Source organism: Mycteria americana, chromosome 1, assembly GCF_035582795.1.
Source record: "Mycteria americana isolate JAX WOST 10 ecotype Jacksonville Zoo and Gardens chromosome 1, USCA_MyAme_1.0, whole genome shotgun sequence".
Classification (NCBI taxonomy): Eukaryota; Metazoa; Chordata; class Aves; order Ciconiiformes; family Ciconiidae; genus Mycteria; species Mycteria americana.
Genome location: NC_134365.1, coordinates 153,996,245 through 154,014,504, shown reverse-complemented (window position 1 = coordinate 154,014,504; position 18,260 = coordinate 153,996,245). Strand labels below are relative to the sequence as shown.

Sequence of the window (18,260 nt, the reverse complement as noted above, 5' to 3'; positions counted from 1 at the left end):
CAGGACTGCATCCAGTTGCTGAACTGTTATGGCATTCAATAACCACGTAGGATAAAATAGTCAAAAAATACCCTACCTAGCACTAAACTGGAAGTTTGGGGTGACAGCTTCATCACAGTGAAAGGAGGAGAGAAAAAATTGATAGGAAAGTGTACGTTTTAAACTCAGACAAAGTATTTTCTTTGGAAAACCTAGCAACTGTGCCAATTCAGAAAATATCCAGAAGAATCAAGGTGTTCTTTATGAAAGAAAGTGCGGTTTCTTTCATGAACCTAAGAACTAACTACAGTGGGATATTTAGGAACGGCATGTGTCTCCTTTAAATCAGGATAATAAGGAAGTACTTACATACAGTCACAGGTAAAAGCATAGGGAACCAAGAGAGCCCAGTTGCTTTCCCACCCTTCTCAAGCACTCATTTAAGAGAGGTGATACAAGGTTTAATAACATAGCCTTTATTGAGGACACTGGAAAGCAGATGTTTTAAAGCAACTAATTTTTCATGAACAGGAAAGAAAATTTTACTTCCTATGACGTAATTACATAAAATCTGTTTAAGTCAGTAATATAAAAAAAATTAAAAAATGTTTGCGTACTTCGTAATGTAGTACCATCAAGAAGTCCTAAGTAACTATTTTCTATAAGAAAGGGGAAAATAAAACAAATTTGCATGGATAGAAGTCAATAGTATAAAACAATTAAATGTATGTTATAAGTAATTCTCATGATTTGTGAGCTCAGTTCTTGAGGGTGGCTAAAGAAATAGATCCTAGCAGGATCAAACCTTGTATATTTACACTCATAGGTGTAAAAGTAATATTGCCAGTTAATTGAAATATGCATTTTCAGTATTGTTCTGAAAATTAATGAAGTCCAGAAGCTAAATTTTAAGCTTCACATTTGAAATAAAATACTTCTCACATCCTGTATAATTAAGGCAAAGTATATTACCTTTTGAAAATACCTTGTGTATAGTTTCTGCATAAAAATACAAAATAAAAAATAAAACTATATATATATATTTAACGGAACACTGTTATGTATGGTCCAGCAGAATAAGGCACAAAAAGTAAATAGAATGCAAAAGCATATATAAAAGTTAATGTGTTATTTTGAGTGGAATATAGCAAAATTCAAGTAGTTCTGAGTATGCTCATTTCTTGCAATAGGAATATATATTTTATATAGGTATTTCATGCTAAGCCTGATGTACAAAGATTCATAATGTAAGCATAATCTATCAGAAGTAGGTCATTGGTACAGTCACTGTATTTAGAAATCTGATACTTTTCAAACCATCTGAAACAAGGCTCCTTTAACGAGATGACTTGGCCTGAAATCCAAGCGTGAATTTTTCCACAAGGCAAGTATGTTGGTTTCTTGCCCAAATCACTTGACTTGGGCAAGTTTTGTGTGCATGCTTTATTTGAAGGTCAATACTTTCATTAATATAAATGACAATACATGCCCCTAAAATTGGACATATTTGCACAGCTTGTTTTCGCAGGTATTCACAAGCAAATTTTCTGTCTCTGTAAATTTCCACAGAGATTACTGCACAGAATGGGCCACTTGCATCAGTTCAACTGCATTATTAGGGTCAGAAACCTTTCAGGTGAGCTGGTATTTAATTTAGTTTGGAAGTATGGTCTGTTTATCAACAAATAAGCATACATGTACATGTATAGAGAACAGAGAATCTTAAGATATTTTGATTTGATAGAAGGCATACATCATCATTTGTCACTTGACTGCAGCCTCAAAGCAGCCCCCCCCCCCAGTAATACATATAAGATTTTCACAAAGAAAGGGGAGAGCAGATGAAGTCTTTACTTCCTTCCCAAAGTTTCAGCTAGTTTCTTCAGTCTTTTCTTCAGCTCTAGAGGAAACTTCTCGTAACACTTTTTGCAGACAGGCTTCATATCAAACTCAACAAATTTATTCCTAAAATGACAAAGCAAAAACCAGACAAAGTTTTAGCAGCAGGGATAGTGAAAAAAAAATAAAAATAAGTATCCCATTAAACGTGCACAGGCAAAAAATTACAGCTGCAATTTATACATATATATGAAGTTACTTTCACAAGGTTATACACTGGAGACAGTAATTACAGTACCCTGTTGAGTAAGTTATAGTTTTTACCAAAATGTCCATATTTATTAACTGTGTCATTTAAAAAGCCTTTCAAACCTAACTGTACAGCTAAACAGACTAAACATAAGATAATGGAATAACAAGTTAATATTTCAAGTTGCAGTTGTGTGAAAAATATTTTGGTTTTGATTGCCATAAATTCATGCAAAAACTTAAAATAAAAGCACCCTTAGCACTGACCAAAGAAGAAAGGAGCAGAGGTGGTGGTGAGAAGGAAAAAAAGTTTACAAACAGATTGGCTTTTTCTTTTTCTGCTTCTCTTTATCCTTTGCTTCACGTTCCCGTTTGGCAAGTCGTCGCTTAAATTCATCTGGCATTTTCTCATAACAGTGTTTGCAGACAGGTTTTAGATCAATTTCAACAAACTTATCCCTTTAGAGTTAAACACAGAAAAAATAGAGGACAGAAAAGGAGAAGCGTTAAGAAGACTAACTGAAGGAAGACCTGAACAGACAGCTGAAAGAGATGTAAATGAATGAGTAAGTAGAGCAAGAGGAAGAAAGATGCACATATTTTCTCAATGCTGCTTCTATGTTTTTCATACTGTAACAGTCACACTATAGCAACATCTACACTTTGAAGATAACCACTGATATGTTTTGAAGGCACCACACTTATCGATAAACTTACTTGAGCGTTAACTTAGTGTTGCAAGTTGAACAAGCGAAACAGTTCACACACCATGCCTTATTCAGAGCAGACACAACTACGGTGATGGGAAAAAAAGGAAATCGTTAGCATTACAGAAAAAAAAAAGGTATTACCAACATTTTAAGCTCCCACATTCATGAGGCATGAAGAACAGTCATTTGATTCTTGTATCAAGTGTTAGAGACTGTAACAATAACGTGGCAAGGCTCGGAAGGCACATGCGAGTCTAGTGTAGCAGGACTGTGAAGCATTGATAAAGCTGTCTCTGAGGGTACATACAGCTCTGTGTTCACCAGCAAGACCAGTTTAACCTATTTCTGCCTCCTGTTGCCTGCTTCCACCTCATCTCATAGCATGCTGACCTCAGGCAACTGTTTTATGAGGCTGTGTTTCCAACTTAATCAAGAGACTTTTTCAGCTGAAAAGCAATCCAGCAAGAAGGTGTTTATATTTTCATCCCATTTCACTTCTCAGCTCCTGTTCAGACTGCAGTGCCATCAACAGTAGCACTCACCTGGCCGAAGAAAATAACGTGAAGCCAGCAGTCAGGACACTGCAGGTAAATCAGCACTACCGAGGTGAAAAAATGTATGGACTCGTGGGATAAATTACTTGATCAAGACAAACTTGGATATATTTTTATTCTTTGTTTTGGACAGAAAGTAACTATTTTCTCTTTGTTCTGTATCTCAGTCCGTTTTCTGTTCTTCCTCTCTTTCAATGTACCTTTCCACTTTTCCCTGCCAAAATTTGACTCTCTTCTTAATCTAAGTTAGAAGATGCAGGACAATGGTTTTCTCATAAAATACAGCATTTTGTCAACAACAAACAGAACCAGAGCACTGTCACGCAGAGCTTTTTTCCTGCACTATGGGACAAGCACATCCACAGAAGCATAGTTATTCCACTGCTTGGCAAAATAACAGTAGTCAGATGAAAGTCTTCACTCCCAAGCAACCTCTGGAATACAGTCATAGACATCCTCCTGAAAAACTGCTGCCACAGATATTTGTTTCATTTGTTTCAAATATCACAGATATTTGTTTCAGAGAGAGAGAGAGAACAATATTGTATACTCATAATTTGTGACAGCAGTATCAAATTTGTGTGCAGAAATGAAAGAAGAAATGTAAAATAATTGAGGACGTACATTGAAAATAAAGAAATTACTGCATTACGCTATATTCTGTTCAGTTCAGAGACCAAAACATAAAATATGGGTGTCAGATTATATGGTGAAAGGTTAGAAACATACAGAGATATAGATCAGACAAGGCTGAATTATTCATTCACCTCAAGTTCCAGTTCTGCTCATTCTAGTAGGATTTTACTGAAGAGGAGGACACTGATTCCTCCAAAGCATTCTGGATTGTTGTTTTGCAGGTATTGTCCAGTCCAGAAAATGTGGGGAAAGCACACCTCTGGAATGTAGGTCTCACCCTATAGTTACATGACTACTAGTTTATGTCTCTTTTTACATGCTAGAGGCTTCCTCCGACTTTGCTAATGCCTTTGGCTTAGGTGAGGCTAACGTTGATATTATAGTATTTACTTCGGGCAGGGGTAAATAGGCACATAATGTTGCATTATTTCAGGTAGACTAATTTGCTTTTGGCATTTTATTATAGCTGGTTGACCAAAAAAAACCTCAAAACCACTCCACCCCCCCAAAAAACCCCAACCAAACAACAAAAAACCAAACAAACTTAAACCACTTGCTTCCAGTTCTGCCTTTTGAGGCCACATCTTTCCAAGTATGGTCTTTCCTGGTTTTGTGACATTATCATCAGCCTAGATTTTCAAAAGACAGGTGCCTGCGATAGGTAGGTAAATATCTCTAGGAACCAAACTGACATAATGGGAACTTGGCACTTTTAAAAATTCCCTTAGAGTGCCAACCATGCCTTTCAATATCTAAATACTTTTTCAAATTTGGTTCATGATCCCTAAATTCATTTGAGGAGATGCCTGTGTGGTCATTCGCACCCTTGCACGTGTTCTTTTTTGAAGTCGGTGGGGCAGGAAGCCACTTCTGTACATCTCCCAGCATCCCTGGCCTTTTCATGTCACTAAGGGGCTTCCAGTTGACCACAGTTCTCTTCAGCCACTGGGTAGTCTTCTACCATCATGAAAAGCTTGTTGTAAGGTTTTCTTACCATTTGGTCCCTGACTAATCAGCTCTAACCCAATTTCTGATGAAGAGAATGGCTGTTTTTGTTTTAATGAGTACAATCAAGGATTCAACAGGGAGCTGCTTTCCCCTTAGTTCCACTTTTAAAGAGAACTTCCATCAGAAAGGAACATTAAGGAAACAGTTAGAAAAGTGCTTACCGTCTCCTTCAATCACACGGTTGCAATGGAAACAAACATCACCGAATAGCTGAAGAGGAAAGAGAAGTAATGAATTTTTAATGTAATGGTTTTATCAAGGGTAACTTCTCAAACTAACAAAATAACTATATTTCAGCTGATGGGCACGATAGCTTTATTTCCGTAAAATAAAGAGAATGCTGGCAAGTCTGGTTTCGTTCTCCAGGTTCATTTTGCATCATCTCATCACAAAAAGTCTTTATAATATTAAAGATGAAAACATTTGTTTACATCTGTTTGATCCTCCGTAAATACGATTTTGTTTTGTTTTAACATTTCTCTAATCCTGAACATTTGAAATACAGAAGTTGGTGTCACATACACATCATTACTAAGCCAATTTAACATTTAGACTTACATGCATGACTAGAACAACATATTGCTGTTTCTGGCAAAAACTGTAAGGAAATGTTATTTTTATTAAAAAAAAAAAAAAAAAAGGAAAATTTAGGCCAAAAATTATTCATTCTATTTCCAGGCTTAACATTTGTCCACAATGTAACAATTAAGATGTTCCTAAAATTTCATGTGTTTTTTCTAACTGTAGTAGTTAACCTAGTAAAAGACATCCACTCTACATACAGCTCTTGTCTGGTATATGTACGTGCCCCACCACGGCTGCAACACTATTACTACTAATGTCATGGCATTTATTGTCTGCAAGTATGCCAGCAACATTTCAATCATCTGCCCTTCATCACTGACAAATTAAGAATCCATCTGTAATTAGCAGATGCCTTACAACTCCCCAGTGTAACCCCTAGTCTTGTATTTATACAAGCGAAGAGGTGGACGTGACACAATGCAGATGGCTTCCAAATAAAAAGGTCTATACATTGTGGTGCTGGACTACACAATCAAGGGAGTGTGGAGAGAGAGGGCACCATGGTATATAATTCCTATATAAATGCAAGTGGTCACTAGGTGGTGTCCTCTGACAAATTTAGTCTTTGCAGTCTTCAGCAACCTAATGAATGAGCTGGGTGATGCAGTGCATGTTAACACACAGTCACCTTAGAGTAGCAGCTGTAGGGAAAACCACACTACTCAGTAAGGCCTTGTCTTAAACCGCAGCTACTGAGTGGCAAATCTTTAGCTTCTTGGGAAAGACTGGGTGTCATTAGCTGCTCTGATCTCACAGACATGTAAAAGCTCATAACAGCTCTACTTAAGTACCACTAAACTTGAAGAACAACTCGATACTAATTGTCCTGGCTAGCCTTTGTGAAGTCCCTGCAGTTTTTTTTCTCAATACCAGACTGATGTATAGAGAAACCTGTATAAGTTAACTGCAACAGAACATCTGCTAATTGGCATTACACCCCACAGGCACCTATAAGAAAACAGAAGCATGTCCATGGGTTTCCATCTCTATCTAATAAAACCAATTCATGAGTTTACCAGTTAACACCATTTTTAAAAATATGCAACCTTACCTGATTGTAGTGGGTTTCACAATACGCCAAGCCTTTTCTCTCGTAATGACGATGACCCAGGAATGGCTTTTCACACTTTGCACAAACAAAATGCTACAAAGAAAATCACATACATTTTTTTTGATTACTTGGAAGTAATGGTATTTTTTCTGGAAAGCAAACCAACCAAGCCCAGTACTGAACATGATTGAAGTCTACTGAGCTAGCTGTGCCATCCTGAAAAGGAATAGACTGTTTATCTTCCTAAATCTTGTATGTGGCCCTGAAATATGGACCCTCACATAAAGTGCTTTAGAGATATTTACAAGGCAGGTGACTACGGAAGACATAAGGGTATTTATATGCTCAGTAATATTATGGTTGCCACAGGATTTTACTGCCTTTCCACATGTACTGTTTTGCACTCTGAAATTTTCTTCTATAAGGACCTCCCAGCGCTTCCTTTGATTACTGATTTTAGCTTCACAGTCAAAACTCTCTGTAAGGTAGGAGATAATTCGTATTTCACAGTGGAAGACCAGCCACAAGAAGGTTGAAGATAGGATTAGGAGAAGGCATTTACTAATCATTGCTGCATACTTTGCTAATCCTTTCGTTGAAATTGATCAGCAAAATCCCAGCTAAGTATGTTAATGTTTATGTTTGGAAAAGACAACTGCATCATCTGATGCTTACCTCCACATGCCATTGTTTGCCCATAGCATTCACCACACGGCCTTCAATTGGTCTTCTACATGCCCCACAGATGGGGACACCCATTTTGTCATGGCAGGGTAAGCAATATAATTCTCCCTTCAACTCACGAGCATCAGCAGTAAGTTCCTTCCTGTTCAAAAGTTAATGAATTGAGAGCATGAATAAAAAAACAATGTCAACTCCTGAGAGTTTCTGAAAAGAAAAAAAAAAATTTTAGCATTTGTTTTGGAAATTGTATTTGTACTACAGTAATGCAGCAGCACCAAATATGACAGAGTTCAACATAGTTCAAGACTGATCACAGTAAACCGAGAACAAGCTGCTAAGCAAGATGCGCTAAGTCTCTCTGAAAACAGCTACTGAGCTACTGTCATTCTGTATTCTGGTTATGTAGCACAAATGTCTGTGTGCAAGCTGTAGACATGTTTGGTTTATATTCTGGCACTCATCACCAGTTTATTTTAGATTTGCATAACTGTAACTGAAAGTAAAATGTAGTCTTCTACATCTAAGTACATTTTCCCTGTTGTATCAAACTTCAGAGAAAGAAAACTACGGACCCACATGAGCTAGCTAAGTTTATTCATTGCCAATTGCAGAATCTCATATACTCTACTTTTTAGTAATTTGCACGGTTAGAATACTGAGAACAGCTAAACTTTAAACGCAACTGTACTCACTAATGCTCTCAACTGGTTGCCACTGACACACCACCACATGTTGTTATCCAAACCAGCCTTTGCTGTGACTGAAATGACAGCTTCCTTTGCACCAGAAATAAACAACTAATAATCCGTGCTATATCCTACAATGCCCCTGGATCTCTGCATCAGTGCAGGATGTAGAAATGTGCAGCTTCATGTACTGCAGTTGCAGAAGCTGGTAAGATGAGGTGGGAGAAAGCTTCTAAGAAAAAGATAGGCTTTAAAAGGAGAGAACAAAGTTTGCATGCCACTCAACTAAAAAGAAATAACACAGGCAAGACAGTAACTTGTAAAGACGACCACTTTTCTTCCTCTCGTAGCAGAATAACAAGCTACCATGTCACTGCTACAGAAACTGTTGTTTGTGTCCATACTTCGTATATTGTAAGGTACCACCTTGTCCTGCAGAGTCCAACCTTTCTTTAATTCCCAACAGGTCAGCTGTTGTTTGAACTCAAGGTCCACCATCCCAAAAGCAGTAACACACATCTAGCCACAAGGCACCTAAACCCCACCCCTCTTGCCAGTCGTACAGGACAGGTTTTCACTTTAAGATCTCAATTGACGAAACAAATAAACCCAGCATTTTCCTGTTTTCCTTTGCAGAATTCAAGTTACCCGCAGTTTGCACAGTTGAAATGATCAGGGTGATAAGGATCATTTTTGAATATGAGAGGCTGTTCGTCAATAATGGCATGACACTTCTGGCAAATGTACTTTCCCAGGCCTCTGGCTTTTTCCCTGTTATGGCAAGGACGGCAGAGATGTCTGCAACAGCATAAAAAGGAGAGGTAAGTACTGGTACCAGGTACTACAGTGCAAAATATAAAGAAAAAAATCTATTAGAATCTCATTTCAGTCAGCCCGTTTTGGAGGGAAAAAAGTCTTTAAAACAATTTCCTTTTTAGACAAACCAAGTTCAGAAGAGGGAGGGCTGTAATTTTATTTTCTGTCACCACAGGAATATAATTTCTTCAGCTCATTTGAGTTTAGGCTGTGTTGAAACACAGAAAATGAAGTTTGTGATAGATTCTCATTGCTGAATTTTTTACTCTCAAAATCTTAAAAATTTAGATTGGAAGCTGCATGACCACACAGGTCCTAATTCTGTATATAACTATGTATATCATATTACACATATGAAGCCAATGGCCACAGAATCCACTTGTAAAACATTCTTGTGATCACAGCCGGTAAAAATATCCTACTCTGTGAAGTGTCCCACTGAACTTAAAGCAATTATTAATACATAAGGTGCTAAACTAGACCAAAATTGGAAACCCAAGTTGGAAAAAGAAAGTAAAAACTGATATTAAGAAAAATGAAGACAATGCTTCTGTATCTGAATGTTTTCTCTCTTATTATGTATCACAATGGCCCCAAAATGTTACCAGGTAGAGAACATGTTTGCTGAGAAATCTGGTGTTGAGTAGGTAAACTGTAAATATTTTAAGTGTATATTTTAAGATACCCATTCTTAGTTTTGTGATGCACTCTTAGACCTTTTCCCCACAAAAGATGCTTCAGTTGCTCCACCTCAGCTGGAAAGCTTCAGGAACCAAAACCTCTCAGTCCCCTTTCTCAGTTAATTTTATTCATGATCAGTAACAGAAGGAAGGGTGAAGATCTACCTGCCGGCATTCTTGACAAATCCAATATCGGCCAATACTTGTTGGCAGATATCACAGCAGAAGCACTCTGGATGCCAGCTATTGTTCATAGCTTTAATAACACGACCAATAATGAACTCGCCTGTAAGAAACACAACACTGGAATGTAAAATACCATGCTAGACAAAGTTAAAAGAAACCCACAACTGAATCACTACAATGACATCATCATCCTCTCCCTCCCCCCAAATCTGGTAGGATACATTGCTTTCAGTATCACAGTTCTGGTTCTAAACTCTGGAATTTGGTTTGTTTGGGTTTTTTGCTATGGGTCAGAAGAAAACATCCTTGCTGACAGAGGACCTTCTGTTCTTTACATACAAGCCCTTCTACATGCACACTCCACCTTCTCTCTGCAATTGTCCTTTTTCAGTCCCTTCCCTGTTCTTACTTACCTGTTCTCAAACTGTTAAGAAATATATGGAATTATTTATATAATATGGCTTTCTTGTGTCCTAATCATCTTTCTCCTTCCTTTCCTTTAGAAGATGACAATTTTAACTTGTCATGTACATAGTAGTGGTTTCTACTCGACTAGGACCAAACCTTGAAGGGGCTCTATACTCAAAGCACAACAGAACTGAGCTTGGGTGGCTGTGGACCTTCTGCAAAAAACCCCCCACGGAGTCAAAATGCAAAGGTGCAGTGAAGCTGCAGAACAGTCAGTCCAACACACACAACTTCTGACCTACCACGAGGAGTCCTGTCCTGTGAGGCATTAAAAAAATAGTGTGAGAACAACTGTTTCGCATGTGCGGTGTGGCTATACTGCACAGGCAGTGGAGCCATGTCCACCACACACGTGATTTGGTTGTTCTCTATGTGGACGTTTAGCCAAGGCTCCCGAGCAGTGCAAAGGCTCTGCCTAGAACGCGTTGGGAGCTCAGCTTCCCAGTGCCGTGGGAGGCTGAGTCCTGGCTCCGGAGCGTGTACAACTCAAACAGCTGCCAAAGGGGAGCGATCAGGCAGTAACAGATGCTGATGATAACATCTAGCATGCGGCCGTGTGGCGCTCCCATGAAGTCATAGCTTTTCAAGAACAAAACTCAATGGACTCTAGAAATGTTGGGAATGCTCGAGGCCTCATCACTGACAACAGCCCCATTGATTTTGGCCACACTTACTAAATCCAAGCAGTGGCAAAGCCCAGCTCCGCACAGGACCCCGATGAGGTTTTAAGGGAACTGGTGCTACAAGGAGCCAGGGCAGGAGCAGTGGGAGCTGGGGAGGAGAAACCCTGGAGGTAGGCAGCATAGCTCCTCCATGCTAGCCCTGGCTGGGGCCAAAGCTGCTTTCGGCTCCTGGATGCTGAAGAGGAGAAGGCCCCTCTACCCAACTTGCTGGGGCAAGTATGGGTGCTAACAGACATCAGCAGAAGTCAACAGCGTGTGGATGATGCTGGTGCATGGGAACAGTGGCACGTTGCATCTCAAGGGGTTAGATATGAGGTTTCACCCAACGCCTTTAGAGGCAAGGAACAGGGAAGCAGAAGAGGAGGCTCCGGCACAGGGCAGCAGGAAGGGGAGGAAGGAAGGGGGTTGTGGAGCGACCAGAGGAGCACAGGGAGCCCTCACGCAAGGGAATTGACCGGCTGGTGGAAGGGACGAGGTGACAAGACTTCCTGGTTTGTCATGTACTTCAGGCTTGCTCAGAAATCGCCACCACCCCCTTTCTTCCTCTTCCCCTGCTTGTTCACATCTGCAGCTTTAGATTCAAAGGTCCATAACATCTGCTTCCCTCTCCCTTGGTGTTCAACCCCTCCCTCCACACAAGGGAAACGCCTCACTGAGATAAGTGAAAGCCGTAGCGCCTTGCCAAGGTGCCACAGAAACACAAGAGCTTCCAGACCAGTTTAAGCAATAGTCAAGTAATGACTTTCCAGCCCTGCCCGACCACAATGCGTCACACACGGGGAAAACAACTTGCAAATGATTACAGCGCAGCAGACAGGCAAGCATTTACATCAATAGTGGCAAATAAAACATGGCCCTCAGTGTTACATAGGGCTGACATCAGACGCTGAAGCCTTAAAGGTATTTGTTTAAAGAATACGAAGTGGGACCAGCTGGCCCATCAGTTGATTATAACACTAGATGATAAAGACTGTCCCCGCTTCTGTGGAGTAGGACAGCACGGGTGGGTTACGATAGCCAAAGCAGATGACAAAGACTTGTTGCAGGGCTTCAGCTGCATGAGCACATGCATGGAGATGTATATAACCCGGAGTCATAAATGGTCTGTTCATTGGATCACTGGATCAACAGCTAAACTACTCACTCAAATAATGCAAACTTTTTTTTTTAAATCCCATTGTTTGATGACCTTTAGGGAAAAGCAGCTCCCCAAATTCTCTGAAATCTAGTTCATTCTGGAAGTTCAGATGCTCAGCTGCAGAGGGCCACCTCCCAGAGAAGATACACAAGGGTTGCACAGCTCTCAGTGACGTTCCCATTTGGGATCAGCGTGAAGTGTTTCACCTCGATGTAGAACTTACCACATTGATGGCAGCAAGGAGCAAAAAGCATTTGAAAATCATGTTCACAGTACTTCCTCCCTTCAAACTGCAAATGGAAGAAAATCTGAGCGTTAGAGGGATGAGGAGCACACCCTTAACGTAAATGCTGTAACGTACCAGTTTGTTTCCAGATGCAATTAGGTAATAAAACATGAGGGGCTGCACAAAAAACAAGACCATGTGCTAGGCATTAAATCCACCCACCTTAACTCAGCTACTAGTTAGCATGTAGCATTAGTAGCACACCATTCCTCTAATACTGCTGAGAGTGTAAGGCATTTTCTGTCACCCGTTTACATCACAAGAGACGTGTGAATTTTGACAGACTGCAGAAACTCTGATGCAACTGAGCGAATTCTGGGCAGGAAATTAGCTAACGAAAACCTTTCCTGGGGGGAAATATTTTCCCTGAACCCATTTGATCTCTTCTCCACTCTACATTTCCTGCAAGAATGACCCAGCATACCGGAGGAAGTAAATACAGGGGGAGGAAGAACACCCAGGGACAGAAATCTTTGCAATTTATGGAGCAGCATCCTTTGTGATGCTTATTTCATAGATTCATAGAATCATTTAGGTTGGAAAAGACCCTTAAGATCATCGAGTCCAAATGTTAAGGAACAAAGTTCACTACATCGACCAGATGAAATAGGGGACTGCTCTTAAGGGATTTGGAATTGGATCTGAATTTTCTCACAGCTTAGAAAAGTTCAGCTGCAGTGCAAGCTCACATAGACAAAAAACATATGGGGAAAAAAAAAGTTCCACAGCACTGCATTAGCAACTTAGCTAAACCATGTAGGCAAGTATGTCCTGAAATGAAGGGAAAAGTTTAGATACCTTCAGGCACATCATTACTAGACACACATGCCAACTAGCATGTCAAAACCAGACAGACGATATTAGGTATGCTATGAAATGTTTGAATTTGAATGTCTCAGTTTAAAACACTGGAAAAAGGGTGACAGCAGGAAACCCCACTCCTTTCTTTTTACTGGGTCTATGACAAAAAAAAGTGAATAGCATAAAATACTACCCACAAATTAAGTTTTGGTGCACAGACAGAAAATACAGCAACACGCTTCAAGATTACCTGGTTTATACTACGAAACTCCAAGGATCAAATACAATGTAAGTATTGTAATTACTCGTGCAATATACAGAGCCACTGGCAGGATGGGGATCTGATGAAACACTCTAGAAGTCACTAGATACTTGAGATCAGAAACTAATTCCTGTGCCCAACCTGAATTGCACCTACTAGGAACAGAAAGACATGTGCTCTATACAGATTCTTCCAGAAGTCTCTGCTAGCAATTTATCAAGTGTTTTTCCAGTGTAATACTCTAAAACAGATGTCTTTTTTAATCTGAGATTTTTATTTTTTTTTAAATTGAGATACAGAGAGCTATTACTGTCTCAAAGAGTAATGGAAATTATTGGTTCATTGAGAACTGTGCTTGCTTCCTGCTGGGTAAAATCCTTTTTAAACTGAAAAAAATCCAAATGCTTCCTGTTTTGTGTAAACAGGTGGTCCAATGCATCCGTGGGTCCTGAGGGAACTGGCAGATGAAGTTGCTAAGCCACTATCCATTATATTTGAGAAGTCATGGCAGTCCGGTGAAGTTCCCACTGACTGGAAAAGGGGAAACATAACCCCCATTTTTAAAAAGGGAAAAAAGGAAGACCCAGGGAACTACAGGCTAGTCAGTCTCACCTCTGTGCCTGGCAAGATCATGCAGCAGATCCTCCTGGAAACTATGCTAAGGCACATGGAAAATAAGGAGGTGATTGGTGACAGCCAACATGGCTTCACTAAGGGCAAATCGTGCCTGACAAATGTGGTGGCCTTCTACGGTGTTGGTGGATAAGGGAAGAGCAACTGATGTCATCTACCTGGGGACTTGTACAAAGCATTTCACACTGTCCCATCTCTAAATTGGAGAGACAGAGAGACATGGATTTGACGGATGGACCACTCGGTGGATAAGGAATTGGCTGGATGGTCACACTCAAAGAGTTGCGGTCAATGGCTTGATGTGCAAGTGGAGACCAGTGACGAGTGGCATTCCTCAGGGGTTGGTATTGGGACCAGCACTGTTTAACATCTTTGTCGGCGACATGGACAGTGGGATTGAGTGCACCCTCAGCAAGTTTGCCAATGACACCAAGCTGTGTGGTGCGGTCGACACGCTGGAGAGAAGGGGTGTCATCCAGAGGGACCTTGACAGGCTTGAGAGGTGGGACCATGCAAACTTCATGAAGTTCAACCAAGGCCAAGTGCAAGGCCCTGCACATGGGTCGGGGCGATCCCAAGCACAAATACAGGCTAGGCAGAGAATGGATTGAGAGCAGCCCTGCAAAGAAGGACTTCGGGGTGTTGGCTGACGAGAAGCTCAACATGACCCGGCAACGTGCGATGCAGCCCAGAAAGCCAACCATATCCTGGGCTGCATCAAAAGAAGCATGGCCACCAGGTCAAGTGAGGTGATTCTGCCTTCTCTGCTCTTGTGAGCACCAATACTCCATACCAATACTCCATACCATACAAAACAGATGTGGCCCTGTTAGAGTGGGTCCAGAGGAGGGCCACGAAATGGTCAGAGGGCTGGAGCACCTCTCCTATGAAGAAAGGCTGAGAGAGTTGGAGTTGTTCAGCCTGGAGAAGAGAAGGCTCCGGGGAGACCTTATTGCGGCCTTTCAGTACTTAAAAGGGGCCTATAAGACAGATGGAGAATTTTTACCAGGGCCTGTAGTGATAGGACAATGGGTAACAGTTTTAAACTGCAAGAGGGTAGATTTAGATTAGATGTAAGGAAGAAATTCTTCACTCTGAGGGTGGTGAGGCACTGGAACAGGTTGCCAGAGAAGTTGTGGATGCCTCATCCCTGGAAGTGTTCAAGGCCGGGTTGGATGGGGCTTTGAGCAACCTGGTCTAGTGGAAGGTGTCCTTGCCCATGGCAGGGGGTTGGAACTAGATGGTCTTTAAGGTCCCTTCCAACCCAAACCATTCTATGAGATGCATAGGTTTGGATTTCAGAGCCACCCCATGTCGATCTGGGCAGACCAAACAGGTTTTTTTCCCCTCTGGTTTGTGTCAGGCAGGTTGGTTACCGTTCAGTCTTATTTATATTTCCAACCTTCTGGGCTCATTTGTGCTGCCTTTTGTGGATGACCCAGCAGTTCATCCGTCAGAGAAAGCCTTGAGTCTCTCTAACAAATCCCACAGCACATATTTTAAAAGCAAGGTCATGTGACTTGCATGCTGGCGGTCCATATGTTAAATGGCTCTGCACAGAACATTTCCCCACAACATAACCTCCAGCTGATCTCCACGTTCTTAGCTAACTTAGTGGAAAGACAGGCACAAAAACTGAGTCTTTAAAGACCCTTTCTCTAAGGTAGTTTCCAGTAAAGCCTATTTTAAGAAAACACTCGAGGTGCAACTGGAATAGAAACAAATCTGACAAGTGCATTGCAGCTGCACCTTCCTTTAATCTTCCTATAGGTTATTACAAACATCTTAGAAAAACCCCCAAACTGAAAGAAACTCCCTCTCATTTCGGAGACAAAAGTCATGTGCCATTCCACTTCATTTTATTTTATTATGATGATAATAATAATAATACTACAGATTCCCCAATTATAACTCTTGTGAGTAGTCCACAAGGATTTTGCTGTATTTCTTCTATTGTGGGTGCACCTCTCTAAGCCCTTCCATCTCCCCCACCTCAGCACAGCGCAGAGCAGGTTGGGTTTCTTCTGAAAGCACCCAGCAAGAGGCTGGTGCTTTCTTAACGAACAGCTGGACCAGGGGTAGGACTCATCTCTCCTAACCTCCCCTGTCTGAAGGTGAGGTGCCCACACTCCCCAGTGGGAGACACAGGCAACCTCGAGTAGGGAGGAGCCATTCTTGGACCCGAGGGTGATGTGGGCTGGAGGAAATGCCTGCTGACTACTACAGTGGGGCCAGCCTGTCCCTCTGAGCGCGCTGCCACCAAAGCTCTCCATTTAAGCCGGCTGTTCTGCTATTAGTATAGGACTGTGCACTGCTACCTGTTGTTAAGACTCTGCAACAGCAGCTCTACACGGCTTCCAGGCGGTGGAGTAAAAGCAGACTAGAATTGCTACCACTTCACATCTGAAGGCAAAGCATGGTGAGTTCTGAAACTGCTGGCATGTGCTTGCGCTAATTTCTGTTTAGGTTGAGTGCATAAGAAAACATGCTAAACTGATAATACTGAGCAAACTGGAACGCGAATATACCCTAGCAGGTCCTAAACCCACAGTTCCCATGCAACATTAGGCACACAGCTCTTGCTTACACCCTTATGCAACAAGGCCAACGCTGGCTGGCTACGAATCCGTATTATTGTTTCTAACATAGGCTCGTGAGGACATCAACAAAATTCCTGCTACGCTGTGCCAACTGCAAGGTGCTGACAGGCACTGCTCCAGCGTGGCACCGCTTCTGCCTGCAAGTGGCTCGGCTCCGATGCCAGACCACGGCGAGCTGTGCTGATCGGGGTCCCTGCAGGCAGCCTGGAGACATGTCCTGCAGCGCAGGAGACCTGTATCGGCCTGACCAGTGCAGCCCCCACCCATGGAAAACAGCGTGAAAGCTTATCACGGCAGCCTTTGACGGCAAATGTGATAAGCAGCTTAATGACTAACTGGGGTAACTCTGCAAGGCTTGCAATAGGTAGGGGAAGAATATTTGACTTCCCAATTGCTAAGAGCTGGAAATCATTTCCAAGAAACACTTACTTAGCTAAACCAGGCACAGAATAAACACAAATTCATGCTGGGCAACCAACAACACCTGCGTTTACCCACGGGGAACCTGCTCAGAAAAACACATTACCTGGCGACACCTCCAAACACATCCATCTTCTCAAAGAGTACATTAAGCCAGTCAGAGGAAGATATCCTTTCTGTCCATCTTCTCCAGTCACTTTTTCTTGACAGCGATACAGATCATCTCAAGTCTTGAGAGCACTGTCAGCCATCTCCTGAGCACTGGCCAACCTAAGCCCACCCTCTACCTGCTTAGGGCTGTCCCTCCCTCTCCCCCCAAACGCTGTCACCCAGTACGTTCTCATCCCTAGTACCGAGGTGCTGAATGAAAGAAGAGCAAGCCATGCCCTTGTCTGCCCTGCTCCCTGAGCAGCACCACCAGGAAACATGTTGGGGTTTCCACTGCAATCATCTCGCTGGCCACTTCAGTGCTAAGTGAGAGTCTTTCTGGCAGCACGGGACACGCGTGGACACCCTAAAGGGTGCAGAGACAGAGGAGAGGGCCCTGCAGAAGATTTCCCAGCTGAAACAGCCCCAAAGGCATGAGGACTGGGACAGCAGGGATATCCACTGACCTCTCCACTCTCCAGAAGATGCCCAGGACAGGCCAGTATAGATGGGGGAGGAAGGCTGGGTAAGATTTATGAGCCATCACCTGAAGGCTGTCAGAGGGCTTAAACAAACCAAAAAGTACCTCTCTTCAACAGCAGCAGACAGACTGGCTGGTGCAGAGAGAAACTGCAAGATCTTGTGGTGGACACTAGAAGGGCTAGAGGCAGAAGGGTAATGTGAAGTTCAAGCTAAACACAAGTCTTTACGTATTCATCTAATCCTCATTGCAATTAATTTACCACTGTAATAGCTGTGGCAAAAGTGTCTATTCTTAACTGAAACTGTCCACTTTCTGTGTAACATTTCTCAAGAACAAAGTCTCTACCCGGCCTGAAAAAAACCCTTTTTTCAGCAACGTTAACCAACGTTAACCTAAGCAACGTTAACCAAAACATGTTTAGTACGTGGGGCTATTTTCATTCCCAGGACAATCTATCGACACTCACTTCTGACTTACTGTCTTTAACAGGAAGCATCACTTTGCAGTAAGAGAGTGCTCAAAGACCAACCATAATGAATATGAATGTTAACAAGGTAGCGGTAGGAAGCAAAATGCCTACATCCAAGACATCTAAACACCACCAGGATACTTGCCCCTGCCAAGAAGATTCAGGTATGGCCACCCGTGAGCAACAGAGACGTTGTAATATTCCTG

The 18,260-nt window shown here is 41.9% G+C and overlaps 1 protein-coding gene across 11 annotated transcripts in view; it reads right to left on the bottom strand.

Moving 5' to 3' along the window:
• Nucleotides 1-432: 432 nt before the first annotated feature.
• The window catches only part of LIMS1 (LIM zinc finger domain containing 1), a 77,714-nt gene continuing 59,886 nt past the window's right edge, over nt 433-18,260 (bottom strand). For 10 of the 11 annotated variants that reach the window (XM_075525006.1, XM_075525039.1, XM_075525032.1 and 7 more), the window contains 8 exons: nt 12,176-12,242; nt 9,643-9,763; nt 8,630-8,779; nt 7,287-7,437; nt 6,612-6,704; nt 5,137-5,185; nt 2,785-2,860; nt 433-1,944 (listed from right to left, as the gene is read on the bottom strand). In XM_075525006.1, the coding sequence (XP_075381121.1) occupies nt 1,830-1,944; nt 2,785-2,860; nt 5,137-5,185; nt 6,612-6,704; nt 7,287-7,437; nt 8,630-8,779; nt 9,643-9,763; nt 12,176-12,242 (822 nt within the window). In that variant the 3' untranslated portion in view covers nt 433-1,829. Of the gene's footprint in view, nt 1,945-2,363; nt 2,527-2,784; nt 2,861-5,136; nt 5,186-6,611; nt 6,705-7,286; nt 7,438-8,629; nt 8,780-9,642; nt 9,764-12,175; nt 12,243-18,260 lie in introns of those variants that run through there. The other variant, XM_075525065.1, reaches the window with a different exon arrangement.